General features: G+C 38.0%; 1 protein-coding gene across 2 annotated transcripts; it reads left to right on the top strand.

Moving 5' to 3' along the window:
• Nucleotides 1-798: 798 nt before the first annotated feature.
• LOC109050119 lies at nucleotides 799-17,271 on the top strand. 2 transcript variants are annotated; one of them, XM_042721053.1, is made up of 10 exons: nucleotides 799-1,105; nucleotides 9,507-9,603; nucleotides 9,683-9,826; nucleotides 9,903-10,039; nucleotides 10,139-10,275; nucleotides 15,457-15,550; nucleotides 15,643-15,978; nucleotides 16,073-16,250; nucleotides 16,379-16,500; nucleotides 16,617-17,271. In XM_042721053.1, the coding sequence occupies exons 2-10, from the start codon at nucleotides 9,516-9,518 to the stop codon at nucleotides 16,929-16,931; spliced, it is 1,551 nt and encodes a 516-aa protein (XP_042576987.1). In that variant the 5' UTR covers nucleotides 799-1,105; nucleotides 9,507-9,515; the 3' UTR covers nucleotides 16,932-17,271. The 2 variants fall into 2 exon arrangements, with proteins under 2 accessions (XP_042576987.1, XP_042576986.1); XM_042721052.1 differs by having other exon boundaries at nucleotides 800-1,321.
• Nucleotides 17,272-20,667: the final 3,396 nt, after the last annotated feature.

Here is a 20,667-nt window from a genome sequence, read left to right as displayed (position 1 = left end):
ATGCTTGTTTGCAGCATTGTTCATTGCTAGTTTTTATATAGTTTATAGTTTATAGTTTGAATTTAGTTACATCATGTACATGAAAAGGTTCCCCAAAAATAAAAATACTCCATAATCCTGGTCCTGGAGACTCCCCACTCTTTGTCCTGATTTAAGAATCTGATACAAAGACTTTTTGCATCTTATATCTTTACAGACATGTGGTGGTCCTTGATGATAAAATATTCAATCACCTAATCCACTAGATCACAAATTGTTGTCTTATCCTCCCCTTTCCTAAACAGCTTGCTCTCATTGTTTAGTTTGTCTCTTCCTGCCCCTCTCAGCTTCTTAATTCTGCCAGTAGGAAACTGCTTTAAAGTATAATATAAATTAATATTTCAATCAAAAACAATTAAAAGAAACATTCCATTGTCACAGTTCACACAACTGTATACAATACAGTGAATAAAAATAAATGTAAGAAGTATTGTACTAAAAATGGCATTGGCAAGCTTCTTATCCAAGGAAGGTTTCTCCCTTTCTGATGCAGAACAACTAAAGTTTTGTAGGTCTCTGATGGTTGCTTTGCATAAACTTTAATTAACTGTAACACCATCAGTTCACATACTAGGCATAATTTGTGGGTTGGATATGTATTTTTATTTGGTTGTTTATTTGTGTTTGTGTGTAAGTGTGGTGTGGGGAGAAGTCTCAGTGGAATTAATGGTGAAATTATTGGTGAAAATATTTATATTAATTATTATATATTAACTTATATCAATAATAACACTTTCTTTTTAATTTGTCCAAAAAAATAAAATGACTAAATCCATCACAATGCTGAACACAAAATACACAAAAATGATGAAGTACCAAACCTTCCAATTTTGACAGTTTTTATGAACCTGCCTGATAAACCTAATAGGAGTACATGGGTAAATTTGAGTTTGCAAAAAAAAAAGTAAATAAATATATTTTAGCAGTTCACTGAGAGGAGTGCCGCTAGAGAGATGAGATGAGAAACACTTGGACCTCCTCACACTACAACAGACATGCTAATAGCAATAGCTACAAAAAATGAGAGGAGTGCAGCTGGAGAGAGAGATGAGGAGCCACCAGACTGGTGAGAAACACGCTAACGCTAATTATAACAACCACACTAACACTCAGTGAAAAACAGCTCCTACAGAAGAGAGGAGGGGTGCAGCTGGAGAGAGTGAGAAACACAAGCTTCTCACACTACAACAGACATGTTATTGCTAATGCTAACAGACAAAGAGTAACAGTTATTATAGAAGAAAGGAGTGAAGCTGGAGAGAGATTAGGAGCTGCCAGACAGGTAAGAGAAACACTAACCTCCTCACACGACAACATACATGTTAATGCTAATGCTAACAAACAAAGAGCTACTATAGAGGAGTGGAGCTGCCAGAGAAACACTAACCTCCTCACACAACAACAGGCATGTTATGCTAATGCTAACAGAGAAAGAGCAACAGCTACTATAGAGGAGAGGAGCTGCCAGAGAAACCACACTAACCTCCTCAACACAACAACAGGCATGTTAATGCTAATGCTAACAGAGAAAAAGCAACAGCTACTATAGAGGAGTGGAGCTGCCAGAGAAACACTAACCTCCTCACACAACAACAGGCATGTTAATGCTAATGCTAACAGACAAAGAGTAACAGCTACTATAGAGGAGAGGAGCTGCCAGAGAAACACACTAACCTCCTCACACAACAACAGGCATGTTAATGCTAATGCTAACAGAGAAAAAGCAACAGCTACTATAGAGGAGTGGAGCTGCCAGAGAAACACTAACCTCCTCACACAACAACAGGCATGTTAATGCTAATGCTAACAGAGAAAAAGCAACAGCTACTATAGAGGAGTGGAGCTGCCAGAGAAACACTAACCTCCTCATACTACAACAGGCATGTTAATGCTAATGCTAACAGGCAAAGAGTAACAGCTACTATAGAGGAGAGGAGCTGCCAGAGAAACACACTAACCTCCTCACACAACAACAGGCATGTTAACGCTTAATGCTAACAGACAAAGAGTAACAGCTACTATAGAGGAGAGGAGCTGCCAGAGAAACACACTAACCTCCTCACACAACAACAGGCATGTTAATGCTAATGCTAACAGGCAAAGAGTAACAGCTACTATAGAGGAGAGGAGCTGCCAGAGAAACACACTAAAGTCCTCACACAACAACAGGCATGTTAATGCTAATGTTAACAGGCAAAGAGTAACAGCTACTATAGAGGAGAGGAGCTGCCAGAGAAACACACTAACCTCCTCATACTACAACAGGCATGTTAATGCTAATGCTAATGCTAACAGGCAAAGAGTAACAGCTACTATAGAGGAGAGGAGCTGCCAGAGCTTCGAGAGAAACACTAACCTCCTCACACAACAACAGGCATGTTAATGCTAATGCTAACAGACAAAGAGTAACAGCTACTATAGAGGAGAGGAGCTGCCAGAGAAACACACTAAACCTCCTAACACAACAACAGGCATGTTAACGCTAATGCTAACAGACAAAGAGTAACAGCTACTATAGAGGAGGAGGAGCTGCCAGAGAAACACACTAACCTCCTCACACAACAACAGGCATGTTACTGCTAATGCTAACCCAGACAGGTAAGAGGATAATTTAGATGATAGGAGTGAAGCTGGAGTGTTGATGTTAATGATAAAAAACATTATTATAGTCTTATACAACAGGCATGTTTGTTATTGTTATTGTTATAAGGCAAAGAGTAACAGCTACTATAGAGGAGAGGAGCTGCCAGAGAAACACACTAACCTCCTCATACTACAACAGGCATGTTAATGCTAATGTTAACAGGCAAAGAGTAACAGCTACTATAGAGAGGAGAGGAGCTGCCAGAGAAACACACTAACCTCCTCATACTACAACAGGCATGTTAATGCTAATGCTAATGCTAACAGGCAAAGAGTAACAGCTACTATAGAGGAGAGGAGCTGCCAGAGAAACACACTAAAGTCCTCTCACAAACAACAGGCATGTTAATGCTAATGCTAACAGGCAAAGAGTAAAACAGCTACTATAGAGGAGAGGAGCTGCCAGAAAAACACACTAACCTCCTCTCACAACAACAGGCATGCTAATGCTAATGCTAACAGGCAAAGAGTAACAGCTACTATAGAGGAGAGGAGTGAAGCTGGAGAGAGGAGCTGCCAGAGAAACACACTAACCTCCTCATACTACAACAGGCATGTTAATGCTAATGCTAACACACTAACCTGTAACAGCTACTATAGAGGAGAGGAGGGCTGCCAGAGAAACAACACTAACCTCCTAACACAAACAACAGGCATGTTAATGCTAATGCTAACCTAATGCTAACAAACATGCTAACAGTCTAGACAAAGAGTAGCTGGTGATATGATGTTACAGAGAAACACACTAACCTCCTCACACAACAACAGCATGTTAATGCTAATGCTAACAGGCAAAGGAGTAACAGCTACTATAGAGGAGAGGAGCTGCCAGAGAAAACACACTAACCTCCTCTCACACCTCATAGTACAACAGTGTTGTTGATGATGTTGATAGTGATAGAGTGAAAGGTGTTATAGATGATATGGAGGAGAGGAGAAACACACTAACCTCCTTTCACAACAACAGGCATGTTAATGCTAATGCTAACAGACAAAGAGTAACAGCTACTATAGAGGAGAGGAGCTGCCAGAGAAACACACTAACCTCCTCACACAACAACAGGCATGTTAATGCTAATGCTAACAGGCAAAGAGTAACAGCTACTATAGAGGAGTGGAGCTGCCAGAGAAACACTAACCTCCTCACACAACAACAAGCAAATGCTAATGCTAATATACAGTAACAGCTATTATAGAGGAAGGGAATGTTCTTTCACAAGAGATTCCCACTGAAACATTTCCTTGGATAAGTCTGCTTGTAGTTTGCAACCTTTTTTCAATCAAGTATCCATTTGCCAAATTAAGTTAATGTCACTAGACACTTAAGTTAAATTATATTGCATCATGCCTCAATAATTCTGGAAAATCTGTTTTATCTCAAGCAATAGAGGTAATTCAGCCTTGAAAATGAATAAAGTACATCCTACAGTTTGGTTCAAAAACACTATAGTAAAGTACTTTAATGAATTTGTTGTGGTAATAACAACTATAGTAATATAAACAATACTTAATCTAATACTGTACATCTTATGACTATAGGGTATATTTAACTACAATACACTACAGTTTACTGTAGTAAAAATTAAAGTTATAGGTACTACAGTATTTATTACACTTAAGTTCACTATAGTTAATACCTACAGTATGCAGTAGCATTCTTTAACAAAGTGTTGTAAATACTACAATAGTTGTGCTCATAAGTTTACATACCACTTGCAGAATGTGTAAAATGTTAATAACTGAAGCAATATATATGATAAGAGGGATCATGAAAATTGCATGTTATTTTTTTATTTAGCACTGTACTAAATAAGCTATTTAATATAACAGATGTGTACATATTAGCAGTATGTGTTAATCATTTTGGAGACGCTTTTATCCAAAGCGACTTACAAATGAGAACAGTAGAAAAAATCAGATCAACGCGAGAGAACAACAACGGTTATACAAGTGCTATGACAAGTCTTAGTTAGTCTAGTACAGAACACGTAGCCAGAGTTTTTTTTTTTTTTTTTTTTTAATATGATAGACAAGAAAAAGAAAAGGTAAGTGCTAGTATTAGTTGGTTAAGTGCAGGCGAAAAAGACGAGTCTTTAGATGTTTTTTGAAAATGAGTAAAGACTCAGCTGTTCGAATTGAGATCGGGAGGTCATTCCACCAGTGGGAACAGGTCCAGGGAAAAAAGTCAGTGAGATTGATTTTGAACCTCTTTGGGATTGGCACCACAAGGCGCCGTTCACTTGCAGAGAGAGCAAACTTCTGGAGGGTGCATAAGATTGAACTAATGAGCTTAGGTATATTGGTGCCGTGCCAGTGGTCGTCTTGTAGGCAAGCATCAGTACCTTGAATTTAATGCAAACGGCTACTGGTAGCCAGTGTATCCTGATGAGGAGAGGAGTAACATGAGCTGTTTTGGCTCATTGAAGACAACCCTCGCTGCTGCATTCTGGATCAGTTGTAGAGGCTTGATAGTACATGTCAGGAAGGCCCGCGAGGAGAGCATTACAATAGTCCAGTCTGGAGAGAACAAGAGTTTGGACAAGAAGTTTGGGTGGCTTGCTCTGACAGGAATGGTCTAATCTTCCTAATGTTGTTTAAGGCAAATCTGCAGGTGACCCGGTCGTCGTTGTAGCAATATGGTTGGGTGAAGCTTAATATACTCCACAAGTCCCTCAGTTGTCCTCAGTGTGAAGATCTCAAAATCATACAGTCACTTTTTGGAAAAGGTTCAAATATGCAGAAAATGCTGGAAAACCAAAGATTGTGCAGGAGCTGGAGGAACTGCTCAGGACCAACAAGGGACTCAGGAACAACTATCATAAAATATATAAACAGTCTTGGATCACCCAGGAAATGACACACAGTACTAAGATTCATGGGCATGTAAATTTTTGAATGGGGTCATTTTTAAAAAATTCAGTTATTATTTTGTCTTGTGAAGTGTATGTAAACAGCTGTTATGTGAAATAGCTTATCCAGGACAGTACTAAGTTCTATTCAGGTTTATTTGTACAGTGCTTTTCACGATACAAATTGTTGTAAATCAACTTTATTAAAAAAAATTCTACATTATTTAGTACTATCTTATCAGTGGTGACTAGTTTCCAAGTTGATGTCCATATGGCAGAAATGTACAGTAAAAGTCATGGTTAAACATACAATAAACACTATTTACAGCATTAACAGCAGTTGCGATCAAACTTATAGCAAAAATTTGTTTTATTTTTGTGTTGTTGTTGTCCTGTGGGGTTTTTGTATTATCTTTTCTGGTGTTTTTGTTATTTTGTGTTTTTGTGGGGTGTGTATAAATTTTAGACTGTGTAATTGCTAGTTACCTCGGGATTTAAATCATGTGGCAGAAATAGAGACAAAATTAGCATAGCAGCTGAATCAAGCAAAAATTGTGTGTTCAACCCAAGCAAAAGAATGATGATGTGCAATTGATCAGATATAACTGCAGTACGGGGTCATCAAATATATTATGTAAATGCTTGGCTAAAGAGATGCGTCTTTAATTTAGATTTAAACAGAGAGAGCGTGTCAGAACCCTGAACGTTATCAGGAAGCCTTTTCCAGAGTTTGGGAGCCAAATGTGAAAAAGCTCTACCTCCTTTAGTGATCTTTGCTATCCTATGTACTACTAATCCTCCTAGGTACTACTCTTCCTGTATCTCTGGATGTTTGATGAATAGCACAGGCTCAATCCGCTCAATCTCCGCGCACACATCGCCGATAACGCCAGCGGCATCAGTTGCAGGGGACGGTGCCTCACCATCTTTGAGCAGTTGAATGCAGTCCCTTTTGTTCCACTTGGCTTTTGGATGGTGTTTCTCATCCAAGTATGTTATGCACGGGAAGTATTTGTACTCCTGCATACCCTCAAACAAACACAGGGAGACATCATGCCCCATGGATTGTGCCAATTCAGCCGCCCTCCCGAAAGTCAAAGGATGGTTGAAAGCTTTTCATTCCGGCAGTTCTTTGCAAAACTGCTGCTTGGTCCTGGATCCAACTAGTTTTGCCATGAATGGAGGAGTCTGGTCTTTGAACGATTGCATATTTATTCTGTCATTCCTTTCATTAATGTCTGCCAAGAGCACTTTAAGAAGGTCCTCACCCACCACTGCCGGGGACGCCTTCAAAGTGTCAGTCAGAGGAAATAGCCTCTCAATGCTTTGTATCTGAATGGGATCACTGACCCATAGTTTAAGTGGTGGCGGAGATTCACCGACGCTTGCACTTCCAACAGGTGACAGGCCCAGGAAGCCTCTTTGTCAGGCTGTTGGCATCACTTGAGTTTGTCCCCAGGCTGATGGAGTACGGTGCAGACTGAGGACATAGGACCTTTCCGTAGAATAGCTCCTCGAGTGCTATTTCGCACTGTAGAGAGGTCAAACTTTGGGTGAACCCACCTTTTCCCCGATTTTTCCTGAAAAGTGACTGAAGGGTGTCAGTCAGGCGGCTTGCAACCGGCCTCACCACTTGCCGAAGGCCCAGCTGGTGTTCGTTGTCCCTAAATGGGATGAGCAAGGGGGTCTCCTCAAGGAGGTGTTGTATTGCTGCTGTACAGAAGAACTCATTCGCTCTGAGTGTGAATCAACGTCTTCAGACATTAACCTTCATCAGCTGTCTTGGGCACATCCAGAATGGAGATTATGTGTCCATTGCACAGCTTGGTGCTCTCATGGGTGAGATGCCCCTAAGCCAGAACGAGCTGCAAAGAATGAAGATTTTATCTCCTTTAATACTGCTCCACTCACCTTCTGTTAAAAGACTTCATGAAACGGTACCACACAAGATGCCCCGACAGCAGCCAAAACCTCCACCTAAACCAGAAACACAGGAGGCTCCAAAAAGGCACCCTCTCCACAAAGGTCAGACCCAGAAGTCCAGAAGGAAGAAGCAGACCAAATCGTTAACTGGGTGGAGAAAAAATGGTACCTAGTAACCTTAATACATAGTGGTTGCCAGAAGAAATTCAACTTGCAATGGAAAACCTCCACTTGAGCCATGCGCAGGCATACAAAAAGTACCTACAAAGGTGCCAGGAGCTTGGGAGGCCATTGAGAACATTCCGGACGTTCAGGAGCAAAAGACAAAGAACAAGCTGAATTTGCTTTTTACAAACGCTATATGGTAAGGGTTGACTCTTTGTGTGAAAGGAGATTGGGAGGCCATTGAGAATGCCCTGTTAATTTGGGTTACTTGTTTGGTTTACATTATTGATAGGAATGTTGTTTTTATTATTTGTATATAAATTTAATTTTGTGGTTTATTTTTCTTGTCTAAGGTGCACATTAGGTCAAGGAAAAGAGACACCCTTCATTTCTGTATTTATTTATTCAGAGTTTATCAGTTTTATTTCCTTACCTTTTTTTCCTTCTTGGCTCTGACTGCAGCAGTGGTTTTAAGAGGAAGTGCGGTTCCTGTTTCCCTTTGGGCATCCTGGGAGGAGGCATAGTCACTGGCTACTTTAATGTCGCCATCGTTTATGTTATTGGGAATGTGTGTATATAAATGTATTGTTCAGTTTTTGAATGTGTTTTTGTAATGTTGATCTTATTTAATTTTGGACTGCAATGTAGATGTTTATGTGTCTATGATTTTCCTTTTTTGTGGTTTTTCCTGTGGTTGGGATGGTTTGACCCTTGAGTGTAAAAGGGGCATACTTGGCCTCTCAGGAGTTAGTTCTTCTTTGGGCCTCCGTGAGGAGGGTCAACTTTAATGTCGCCAATGTAATTTGTGAGTCAATAAACTCTCTTTTGACTGCAAGCAAGTGTCTCTCACCCCGCCTTAGGTACGCAGGAGCTAAACCAATAAGGGCCTTAACTAAAAAAACAACATGCAATTTTTTCTTATTTTTTTCAATTATTTACATTTTGCACATTCTGCAAGGGGTATGTAAGTTTATGAGCATACTGAACTGCATATACGATATATTACAATTTACTATAGTTTACATATGGGAATAAATATATAATGAGAAAAAAAAATTATTCTGTACAAATTTGTAAAATCGTTTTAATTTTCAAAATTGTTCGTTATATTTTTTGCGTCCGAACTGCGCTTTGTTTGTGTCATCAAACCAGAAGCTGTTTACTCCGTTGCTTAGTAATGATGGCGCAGCATGGCAAAAAACAGCGCTGCTCTCCTCAATTTTATTTTTTTGATTTTGAACCGTCGGTTTTGTTTCCAACGCTTTGTAACATAAGGCACTTGTGTCTATCTGCCATGAATATACTGCAAATGCTCCAAAAAATGCAGAAGGCCTGAAGAAATTAGATATACAGCTCTCTGCTTGAAGTGCGTCAGCCACACTCAGTGAGTGAGTGAAACACACACACAAGCACACATTTTTATCAAATAATACGCCATTAATAAAGATTAATTTCAACAATTTGGTACGTTTACATTTATTTCAGCAGCAAACCGTACCAGAGTTCACTTGAACTGTTGTACAGAAGACCACCTTTTTAAGCGGACTTGGTTAAGTTTTTGTGTGTGCACACAAGTTTTGAGGAGAGAGTTTTCATATTATCAAAATATACCAAACTTTGATTGACGTCAATCAAACCCGGGTGTGCACCAAAAGTGCCAGTCTAAAAGCAATCTTACATACTGCACCTTTAATCATTCAATTTAATTTCACAATTGTTGGAATATCTTCCAAAATTATGCATAAGTAATGTCAAAAGCATTTAGAAAATTTGCATAGAGTTGTGTTGTCATTTTTTAGCAAACCTATCTAAATGACAGGTTTATGCAATGTTTATTTTTATAGTCTTTAATGACTAATGATTTAATAAATTTTTTTGCATTCTCAGATTTAAAACATGCTGCTGATCAAAGTTAGATATCAGGACTGCAGGAAATTTATCAGACTTCAGGATGGATTCACTTTTGCAGATTTTGTTAATGAAGGTGGGTTTTTTTTTGTTGTTATTTGTTTTTACTTCATTTGTTGTTTCTTTTTCATACATAAAATGCTGTCTATGTTTAGTCCACTATAGGTTTGGCTTACCACCTGAGACAAATCTACACATTTATGACGACACTGAAACTGAGATAGACGAGGACATTTTACAAGATGTGCTCATTGCGAGACCTGATACATCGCTTATTATTGTTAGAAGAGAGAATGAAGGTACAGTGTGGCATTACATTCCTGTTGTGTAACACATAAATTATTATTCATGTTTTAATTGGTTCTTGTGTTTCAGAAATGTTTTCAGATGCAACAAGCAGCTCTTGGACCGACATTTTGTCACTTAGTCATTCATCATATGAACTTGACCAAATGCCAGAACACCCTTACAAGAAATCTAAGACAAATGATGCAGCAGCTGAGGCAAAAGAGGTTACTTGGTCATTTACATTTAGTATGTTTTATTTAAAAAAATTTTTTTTTACAATTTTGATGTATAATGTTTTTTTTTTGTTGTTTTGTTTTTTGAAGATGGTTCGTAGTGCCCTAAAGCAGACAAGTGGAGGAGATGCTGTCCTTGCTGAATACAGTTCCAAAAATACACTTTCAAGTGAAATGAGACGAGTCCTAGTCAACATTTTGGTTGGACATATGGTGGAAATGCATGGGTAAAACTGCTTTTATTTGTTCTTAAATACTCATAGGCATGACAGTTTTAACACAAAAGCTACAAAGTGAAGCCAGCATCACAATAGAGTTAGCTTCTGATAGAATGAAGCAAGCCGCTCCCAGGCACACAGGAAATATGGCAAAGGGTAGAGGCATTACAGTCATACCCCAAGACGTTCCCTTTCAAGGAACTCTGTTATGTTGTATGACAACACTTTGTGAAACTAAATACCCACTACACCATAATGGCAAAATATCTGTCCTAATGCAACCCTCTACGGACATCTTAGCAATTGAATCGCCATTGGCTAGTAATTTTTTTTAGTTTACTCGCCAGACTGATGTACTATATATACACAGTGGTTTGAAAAAGTGTTGGCCCCCTTCCTGATTCTTATTTTTTTGCATGTTTGTCATACTTTAATGTTTCAGATAATCAAACAAATTTAAATATTAGTAAAAGATAACACAAGTGAACACATCATGCAATTTTTAAATGAAGGTTTTTATTATTAAGGGAAAACAAAATCCAAAACTACATGGCCCTGTGTGAAAAAGTGTTTGCCCCCTAAACCTTTTAACTGGTTGGGCCACCCTTAGGAGCAACAACTGCAATCAAGCATTTACGATAACTTGCAATGAGTCTGTTACAGCGCTGTGGAGGAATTTTGGTCCACTCATCTATGCAGAATTGTTGTAATTCAGCCGCATTGGAGGGTTTTTGAGCATGAATCGCCTTTTTAAGGTCATGCCACATCATCTCAACAGGATTCAGGTAAGGACTTTGACTAGGCCACTCCAAAGTCTTGCTTGTGTGTTTTAGGTCATTGTCCTGCTGCAGAACCCACGTTGGCTTGAGCTTGAGGTCACAAACAGACGGCCAGACATTCTCCTTCAGGATTTTTTGGTAAACAGCAGAATTCATGGTTCCATTTATCACAGCAAGTGTTCCAGGTCCTGAAGCAGCAAAACAGCCCCAGACCATCACAATACCACCACCATATTTTACTGTTTGTATGATGTTCTTTTTCTGAAATGTGGTGTTACTTTTACACCAGATGTAATGGGACACACACCTTCCAAAAAGTTCAACTTTTGTCTCGTCAGCCTACAGAGTATTTACCCAAAAGTCTTGGGGATCATCAAGATGTTTTCTGGCAAAACTGAGACGAATCTTTATGTTCTTTTTGCTCAGCAGCAGTTTTCGTCTTGGAACTCTGTCATGCAGACCATTTTTGCCCAGTCTCTTTCTTATGGTGGAGTCATGAACACTGAGCTTAACTGAGGTAGGTGAGGCCTGCAGTTCTTTGGATGTTGTTGTGGGGTCTTTTGTGGCCTCTTGGATGAGTCGTCGCTGTGCTCTTGGGGTAATTTTGGTCAGCTGGTGACTCCTGGGAAGGTTCTCCACTGTTCCATGTTTTCTCCATTTGTGAATAATGGCTTTCACTGTGGTTCGCAGGAGTCCCAAAGCTTTAGAAATGGCTTTATAACCGTTTCCAGGCTGATAGATCTCAATTACTTTCTTTCTCATTTGTTTCTGAATTTCCTTGTATCTCGGCATGATGTCTTGCTTTTGAGGAACTTTTGGTCTACTTCACTTTGTCAGGCAGGTCCTATTTAAGAAATTTCTTTACTGCGAACAGGTTTGGCAGTAATCAGGCTTGGGTGTGGCTAGAGAAATTGAACTCAGGTGTGATAAACCACAGTTTTAACAGGGGGGAAAACACTTCTTCACAAAGGGCCATTTAGTTTTGGATTTTGTTTTCCCTTAATATTAAATACCTTCATTTAAAAACTGCATATTGTGTTTACTTGTGTTATCTTTGACTAATATTTAAATTTGTTTGATCTGAAACATTAAAGTGTGACAAACATGCAAAAAAATAAGAAATCAGGAAGGAGGCCAACATTTTCACACCACTGTGTGTGTGTGTGTGTGTGTGTGTGTGTGTGTATGTATATATATATTTTCACACCACTAGTATATATATATATATATATATATATATATATATATATATATATATATACACCCTACTGTGCAAAAGTCTTAGGCACGTTAGTATTTTCACCTCAAAGAATGGTGTTCGGCCAGTTATTTATATCTTTTGCTGTAGTGTGTCAGTAGGAAATATCAGTTTACATTTCCAAACATTCCTTCTGCCATTAATTGTAATAATCCAATCTGGATTGAGTCTGTCTCAGTTTGTTCTGTTTCTTCATGTCATTCCAGACAGACTGGATGATGTTGAGATCAGACCTCTGCGTGGAGCACTGGCTGTTGTCAGAGTCCTTGTGCATGCAAAAATTTCACTGGATTATTAAAATTAATGGCAAAAGAATGTTATTTCCTACTGACACACTACAGCAAAAGATAGAAATAACAGGATTAAAACCAGTTGGGTGTTTGGGTGTTTTTTTGTTGGTGAAAATACTAATGGACTAACACTTTTGTACAGTTCTGTATATATACATAAACACACACTGTGTATGTTTGTAAAATGGTACAGCTTTTTAAATATCTGAAAGTACACTCTTAACATCAGTCAGTCAAGCATTATAATATTATATTATGATAATCAGATATTATTTAATGAACTTTAGTAATTAGAATTAAAATGCAGAGACATTGTAACTGAATTTAGGACTGGTGGTGGTGTAAAAAAAAAAAAAAGGGAAAAACTAATACTGATAAGTGTCACACGTGCTGGTGTGCTAACTAAAGCATCCAAACACAAATCCAAATACTCTAAAATCAATAGCGGACAAAGGAATAAAGGAGAACACAGATTTTAAACAGTGGGAAACAGAAACAGGTGTGGGGCTAATTAATTAACTAAACAAGAAAAGGAACATGACCAAATAAGGAAACTAAGTGATAACAGAAGTCCATAACTGTGACAATAAGATGATAATAATAATAATACGAATTCTACTAATAACAACAGTAAAAAAGTATTAACGAGCTGCTGGATTCATGAATATTAATCAGGTTGTGTGCGCTTGCACAAATTCATTCACTGAAATCAAAATAGGGACGATAATAAGTGAGCGCCAGCCAATGAGATTGCCGTTTGCGCATTAGTTCCGCCCACTACCAGAAAACATGGCAGTTCTTAAAAGCTGAAAAAATCCAAAGGAACTTTGTTATTTTGACAGGAAAATACAACAAATAATATGGTTTACATGTAGCGCGTCAATTCTGCATGTATGTAAGCTTGCTCTCACCAAAGCGACGGCGAGTCGTGCGCCGTTACACTAGAGTTCATGGTACATCAAATACAGGTACTCTGTGCATCCATTGAGATGATTCAATTCAAGTTTATTTGTATAGTGCTTTTTACGATGCAAATCATTGCACAGCAACTTTACAGAAAATTAACTTTCTACAATATTTAGTAGTAGCTTATCAGTGGTGACTGTCAGTTTATTGCATATGGCAGAAATGTACGGAAAAATAAATAAAAGACGTAATCAAACATACAATGAACACAATTTACAGCAATTATTATATTAAATAAAACTTATAGCAACATTTGGTAGTTCTGTATGTTGTCTCAGGGTTAGCATCATCTGAGGTCCTCTGAGGGGTTGGCATCATCTCTTCTCAGGTGTTCTGGATCCAGACTGGAGCTTGTGTAAATCCCGTGGCAAAACAGAGAAGCAAATAGAGACATAATTAGCGTAGCTGCAGTTTCAACTGAATAAAATTAATTAGTTTAACCCAAGCTAAAGAATAATTAAGTGCATTTGATCAGATATAAATGCAGTCCAAAATTATGAGATTAATTATTTGAATGCTTGGCCAAAGAGGTGTGTTTTTAATCTAGATTTAAACAGAGAAAGTCTGTCTGAATCCCAAACATTATCAGGAAGGCTATTCCAGAGTTCGGGAGCCAAATGCAAAAAAGCTCTACCTCCTTTAGTGGACTTTGTTATCCTAGGTACTACCAAAAGTCCAGCATTTTGTGACCTTAGGGAACTGAAAAAAAAGCATAGATCGCTTGACAGAGAGTGAAACTCTGAAGCGCTCATTTTAGTGTGTTCGGCGAGTGAAAATATATCTGTGCTAAACTTATACTTAGCCTCCAACTCACACACTGGGGAGAATTTATTAACCATTGGCTAATATTAGACATCATTTAGTTGCCCAGAGTGAAGATTTAGTCGCATATGCGAGTGATTTACTCGCAATATAGAGGGCTGTTATGTGAAGCTGCTTGGGCACAACTCGGGACATGAGCACCTGAGACCCAGTAACTAGGAGGTCCAGGCTAAAAAATCTTATAGAAGTATGCGGGGAGAACCCACTTGCCGCATCATAAATGTCTTAGAGGAATGCCCCTGAAAATAAGCCTTAGATGATGCTATTCCCTGTGTGGAATGTGCTCGGACCTGGAGAGGCAAAGGCAGATCATGCTCCTCATAAGCCATAGAAACTACCTCCACAATCCACTAATAGATTGTTTGGGGACCCAAACAAATCTGCAACTGGTGAGTCTTTCTACAAGTAGAGGTCATCTGAACATAAACTTCAAGGTACATAATGTGTAGCTTCTCAACCCATGAGGAGGAGGATGAAAGGCCTGAAGGACCCTAAACCGGGTCACATTAGTGTGTACTTTAGATACATAACCCAGTCTTGGGTAAAGAATAGCTTTCACCCTTCAACTCCAAGCAGAAAGGAGGAACCGGGTCACATTAGTGTGTACTTTAGATACATAACCCAGGTGATTGCCAACAAGAGTCTAATCTTAAAAGTGATGCACTTAGCAGATGCAGCATCCACAGGCTTGGAGGGTGCTAGGGACAGCCCTTCCAAGACAGTAGCTTGGGAAAAAAACCCTGGTGCTGAGTCAGCACTGCAGAGGTTTAATGTACAGCAGGCGAAAAAGTATCACATTGGACATGGCTGCCATGAGCCCTAGCAGTCTCTGAAATCTAATGAAGTAATCAGCCTATTGATGCTGACCTCCGGAACATTTTGAGAAATAGATTCTGTATCCTGTATCCAATACTTCTACAGGGAGGGTGAACCTCTCATGACTGCAATGATATTAGGTGGACATTGTGGTTTAGCAGCCTAATATTCCTGCTTCTGTTTGTATACCTACAGTCATGTTTGTACACGTGATTGTTGTGTTTTTGCTTATGTATAGTCTATGTCTTTGCTTTTTAAGGAGAATTCCTACAAGGAACCAGAAGGAGAAGTATGCTCTAGGTGTTGTGTCTCTTTTCCCATCACTTAAGGATCCATTTTCAAAAAAAGGCCATGTGAGTATCCTTAACTTGTGTATTGTATATTGTATCTGTCTAGATTGTCCCTGTGAATAATGAACCTTGTAATGTTCTTTGAAATGCCTTAGGAACATTTTTATGATGCAGACAGTGGGACTGGATACATTGCATGGCGACTTAAGACTGTTCAGAGGAACGCCAAGAAGCGAAATAAGCCTAGCATCTCCAAAAGAAGTGAGATTGGTTTGAGTGGACCCTCTAGGAACAGATGTTCCAGCTCTGGGCAGCAGGATGAGGATACTTTAAGAGAGGCAATTGCCTTTCTTACTCATTCCACAAATGAATCACAGATCTTACTCAAAATGAGGGAGACTTTTCACTATAGGCATAGACTTGTTCATGACCCAAACAAGACGGCAGATATTCTGAAGACATTTCCTACATTTCTAAACACTAAGGGACTTGTAAGTTTGGAGATTCAAACAGCTTATTCAAAGAATAACAGGCAACATTCTGAATTTTTATTTATTGTTTTGATTATTATTATTATTATTAAAGGTGAATCAAGACTTCTCACTACTCTTCAGTCCTGAAACATCGTCCAAGTTGCTTGAAATGTGGGATACCACTTTTAAGGCAAGAATCATTGAAGAAGCCATAGGCTTAACTTCAACTGCTGTTGTGCGCTCACTTCTTCTGTCAGCAAATAACCAGAGAGATAGTGAACATTGTTCTGGTAAGATGTTATTTTCTCAACTTCATTTATTTGTGTATTCCTTTAAATTGGTAGCCTCGAAGCATAAGTGATGCCTTCACAAAAACATTATCTGGATAAAGTACTTGTCAATTATATCTGAATTTTAGACTGGGACAGTGACATGGCAACATTGCTTTTGCTGCTCCATCTACTTCCACCGTCACCTGGAAAGAAGGTCTCAAAAATCAGTGCATCAGATGCCATAAACAGACTTGTGGTGCATCAGAAGGTAATGAGACTAGGAATGTGACTGCTTTAAATCTTCCTGAATTTACTGTTCTTAAGTTTTTCTTTTTCATTATGTGACTGCATCTTGTAGAATGTTTTTCATCTGTCTCTTTGTAGTCTCGTACCAGCCTTGAACAACATCTTCAGCAACGAGAAGGAAGAGAGCCATACCTCCTTGCTGTTGGCAGGAACCGCAACCAGATTGAGCACTTCTACATAGCTCTGGATAAGAACATCATCCCCTGTCAGTCGAATACTTCCCTCGGTGCATTTGATGAGCTATTTAAAGCACACTTTGTTTTTAATTTAGCATATGATGAGGCACTCCTTCATTTTTACACTTTCATTCAGACAACAATCTACATGGTTGATGTAGGAAAAACCAAGGAGTCACCAAGAGTTAAGGAGCTGAGAGCAAAATTACTGAATTAGCCGTATATGTTTAAATGCAAATCATCTTTTGTGACTGCAACAGTTTGGGTCTGAATTATATTCAAACTTTGTCTTGTTAAGAATACCCCATTATTTTTTGGTGATGTGGTGCCACAAGACAATAGAAACTGGAATTTGTTGCGAATAATCAACGTTGTCTTTTCTCCAGGGGTTTCTGATGTCATGACTGTATCTCTTAGACAACGAATCAAAGAGCACCACCAGCTTTTTTTAAATGTTTGTACACCAATCAACATGCAAAACCTTAACACCATTTCATGGTCCAAAACACAAGCTTTTCAAAAAATGTTAATGAGTCAAACTGACATACAGTGGACATTGGATCGCTTTTTTTAATAAAAGTTGGGTAATTTTACCAAGTTTCTTGCCAGGAAACATCCAGTGTCCACTGTATGTCAGTTTGACTCATTAACATTTCACCACAAAGAGTATGGGCCAATGTGTTTTATACTGAAAACCAAGATGGTTGTAAAGAATTGTGATCACTTAAAATTTCTGTGTATACAAATATATATTAGGTTAGAATTGTTTCCATTGAATACAAAGTTGGGCTAATTGTTTATAATGAGTAAAAGAATGAAATTTCTGTATTGTCCAAAATTGATTGACGAGTGTATATTATTTGTAGTCGTTCAGCTTGTGACTTATTTCAGTGAACACCACCATGCCTTTATAGTATGTAGTGGTGAGGACCATTGAAAATTATGCAATGGTGAGCCATCCTAGATGTATGTGACCATCTTCTTTCAGACAAACACAATCAGAGTTAATTAATTGTTGTTTGTGACCATCTTCTTTCAGACAAACATATATATAATATATTATATATATACACACACACACACATTATATATATTCACACACACACAGACAAACACAATCAGAGTTAATTAAATATATATACACACACACCCTGGCTTTTACAAGCATTATAATGGCAATGAATGGCTGCCATGAATTTGAAGCAGACAAATACAATTGGCTCCAGGGGGGTTGGTGGGGGCTTTATGAAGGAGTTCTGTTTGTTATCTTTTTGTTTTTGTGTTCAATTTTTAGTTCTTTTTTTAATGATTTCTGTTATTGGATTACTGTGTTCAGTTGGATGTTATTATAGTATAAATAGGATGACTGACATTTTATGTTGATTTTCTGAGTGGCCATGCTTTATAAGTTAAAATCAACTCCAAGCCACAGTTTTGTTCAGTGCTGCACAATCTGGGGCCTGTTTCATAAAACAAGTTTACCAAATAAGCCAGGATTATTTCAGTTAGTCTGATTTATTGTCAGCTGATTTGGTTTAAGACTAACTGAAATAAGCCTGGCTTATTTGGTAAACTTGTGTTATGAAACATGTCTCTCATTATAACAAGCAGTGTAACATGATGTAAATAAGAGATTCACTGAGCAGTGTAGAGGTTCACTGATTATATCGGATTTTTGTGGGATTGCGATAAACTGAAATGAATGACAGCTTTATAATTATTATAGGGAGTGCAGAGCACTTTTGCGCGCTTTCTTTCCATTCAGAATTTGAAAAAGTTTTGTTTTTCATGATGCTATTGGACCAGTGACAGCTGCACGTTGCAAAGTTTCGGGAGTGACATCCACATATAAATGCGGCATTAATTACTCTGTTGGTTTTTTTTTTGATTGTGATATTGGTATAGTTGCGGCTTTAATTACTCTCTATATTCTTTTTTTTCCCTCAGTTCAGAAGCACACTCAGTGATATGATTCAGGAACTGGGGCCTGCCTGTATCTAGAGATTATAACTTTATATATATACTTATATATATAATATATATAATATATATATATATATATATATATATATATAGGATATCACTATCAAGGTGCAGTCGGCTCTTCGTCTCCATTGCTTTTTTTTTATTATGCAAGTAAAGAATGTGACTATGTTTACATATGGCAAATACAGAATCCTATGGACCAAACATATAACATATAAGTAAAAAAACACAGGCTAAGTAAAGAAAGTGACAATATTTACATGTGCCAAACATTGAATCTCTTGGACAAACAAACATATATACTGATTGCCAACATTACAAGTTCATTCTGATTAGCTCCTGTATTTGCATTCATGTCTGTGGCCAACATTACTTGAGTGGGTGGAGCCAGCCATCGCCATCTTGGCAGCGTGTCACACCAACTCCCAGATAATTGAAAATGGGCAAAGAGGCGGGAGCTGGTTATTGAAACCATGTCCACCTACAGTAGGTGGCCAACCAGAATGAGCTTTTTACTGTCGTGGGTGCCACTGTGTCTGCAAAGTGCATGCGGGATATTTTTATTTGGGCAATGTCCGCTTTAACCACAAGTTATCAGGCAAACACAGTAGGTGGCCAACCAGAATGAGCTTTTTACTGTCGTGGGTGCCACTGTGTCTGCAAAGTGCATCAAAGGGGGTTTTCTCGAGTATCACTTGAATTTTTTCCTGATAACTTAAATTTGGGGTGCCTCACATACATGAGAAATATATAGGCCTATACAGAAAGCTTAAAAAATGTCTACTTTTAAATGAACCAATTCTAAACGAAAGCAAATACTCCCTGATTATGTAATCTGTGAAGGTTGCATTTCTCTCTAAAGGTGTGTCCAGTACTGTGGAGATGAGAGTTAGCACCATGAATTTCATCTTGCAGCCGACAAGAAAACATTATTTTATTGATAAATAAATTAAATGTCTCCTTTTTCACAATTATTGGGCTACTTCTGCCTGTGCTTTGTGGCAAACTTAATGCATGTGCTTGAGCGCGGAATTTATAAAGGCTCATATGGATTAGATTGTATTAATTTAATATAAACATGCAATTAGTTGAATAATGACTTAAATGAATGACTATTAGTAACTAGAAAAATCTTACGTGGGGGGCAGCCCTATTAAATGCTCTCTAGACATCTCTATTAAAGTTTTTTTAATATAAACATGCAATTAGTTGAACATTCTGCTTTCAGAACGGTCCATTACGGAGAGATGACACATCCTAAAACACTGATTTGTCCTCTGAAACACAAAAAACAAATGCTCTCTAGACATCTCTATTAAAGTTTTGAAAACTGAAATAAAATTGATATTTTATGTTTTGTGAATGGTCAACCCTTCCCCATTCTGCAGATATTGTTTGTTCTTTTTTTGTCATGTCCTTAACGCATGTGTATTTCCCAAATCTAAAAATAGCATATAAAACACGTTTATAGACGGATACTTTTCTGATGTCTGGACTCTGGGATTTAGAAAAACATTAAGAGATGGTTCAATATATTAGTAATGAATACATTCTGTGAGAATTTATATTTCAGGTTTTGACTAAATAAACTGTTAAAAAAGACCAGATAACGAATAAGTACGTGTGACTTGCTGAAATCCATCAGTGAATTATTAAATGTAAGTTTCAAGCCTTTCATAATTTTTGACATTAATGTGACTAGTGCCAAAATATGGGTTAGAACTAGGCCTAGCCACCTTTTCAGTCGTTTTTTTTTTTACACCTCCTTATATCCTACGTTTTGTTTTTTTTTTTTTTTTTTTACATCTCCTAAGCCTATTAATCTTTATTTCTCAAAAACTTTTTTCTTTTTCTTTTTTTCTTTTTGATTGGTTGTGACGTCAGAGTAAATATTGCAGACGCAAATAGAGTCTCCTGAACGTGCACGCCCTTTACAGAGGACCAACGGCAAAGGTAAGGATTTTTGA

This window comes from Cyprinus carpio, chromosome B3, assembly GCF_018340385.1.
Source record: "Cyprinus carpio isolate SPL01 chromosome B3, ASM1834038v1, whole genome shotgun sequence".
NCBI lineage: Eukaryota > Metazoa > Chordata > Actinopteri > Cypriniformes > Cyprinidae > Cyprinus > Cyprinus carpio.
Note: the sequence above shows the minus strand (reverse complement) of the source record. Positions and strands in the feature narration are given on the sequence as shown.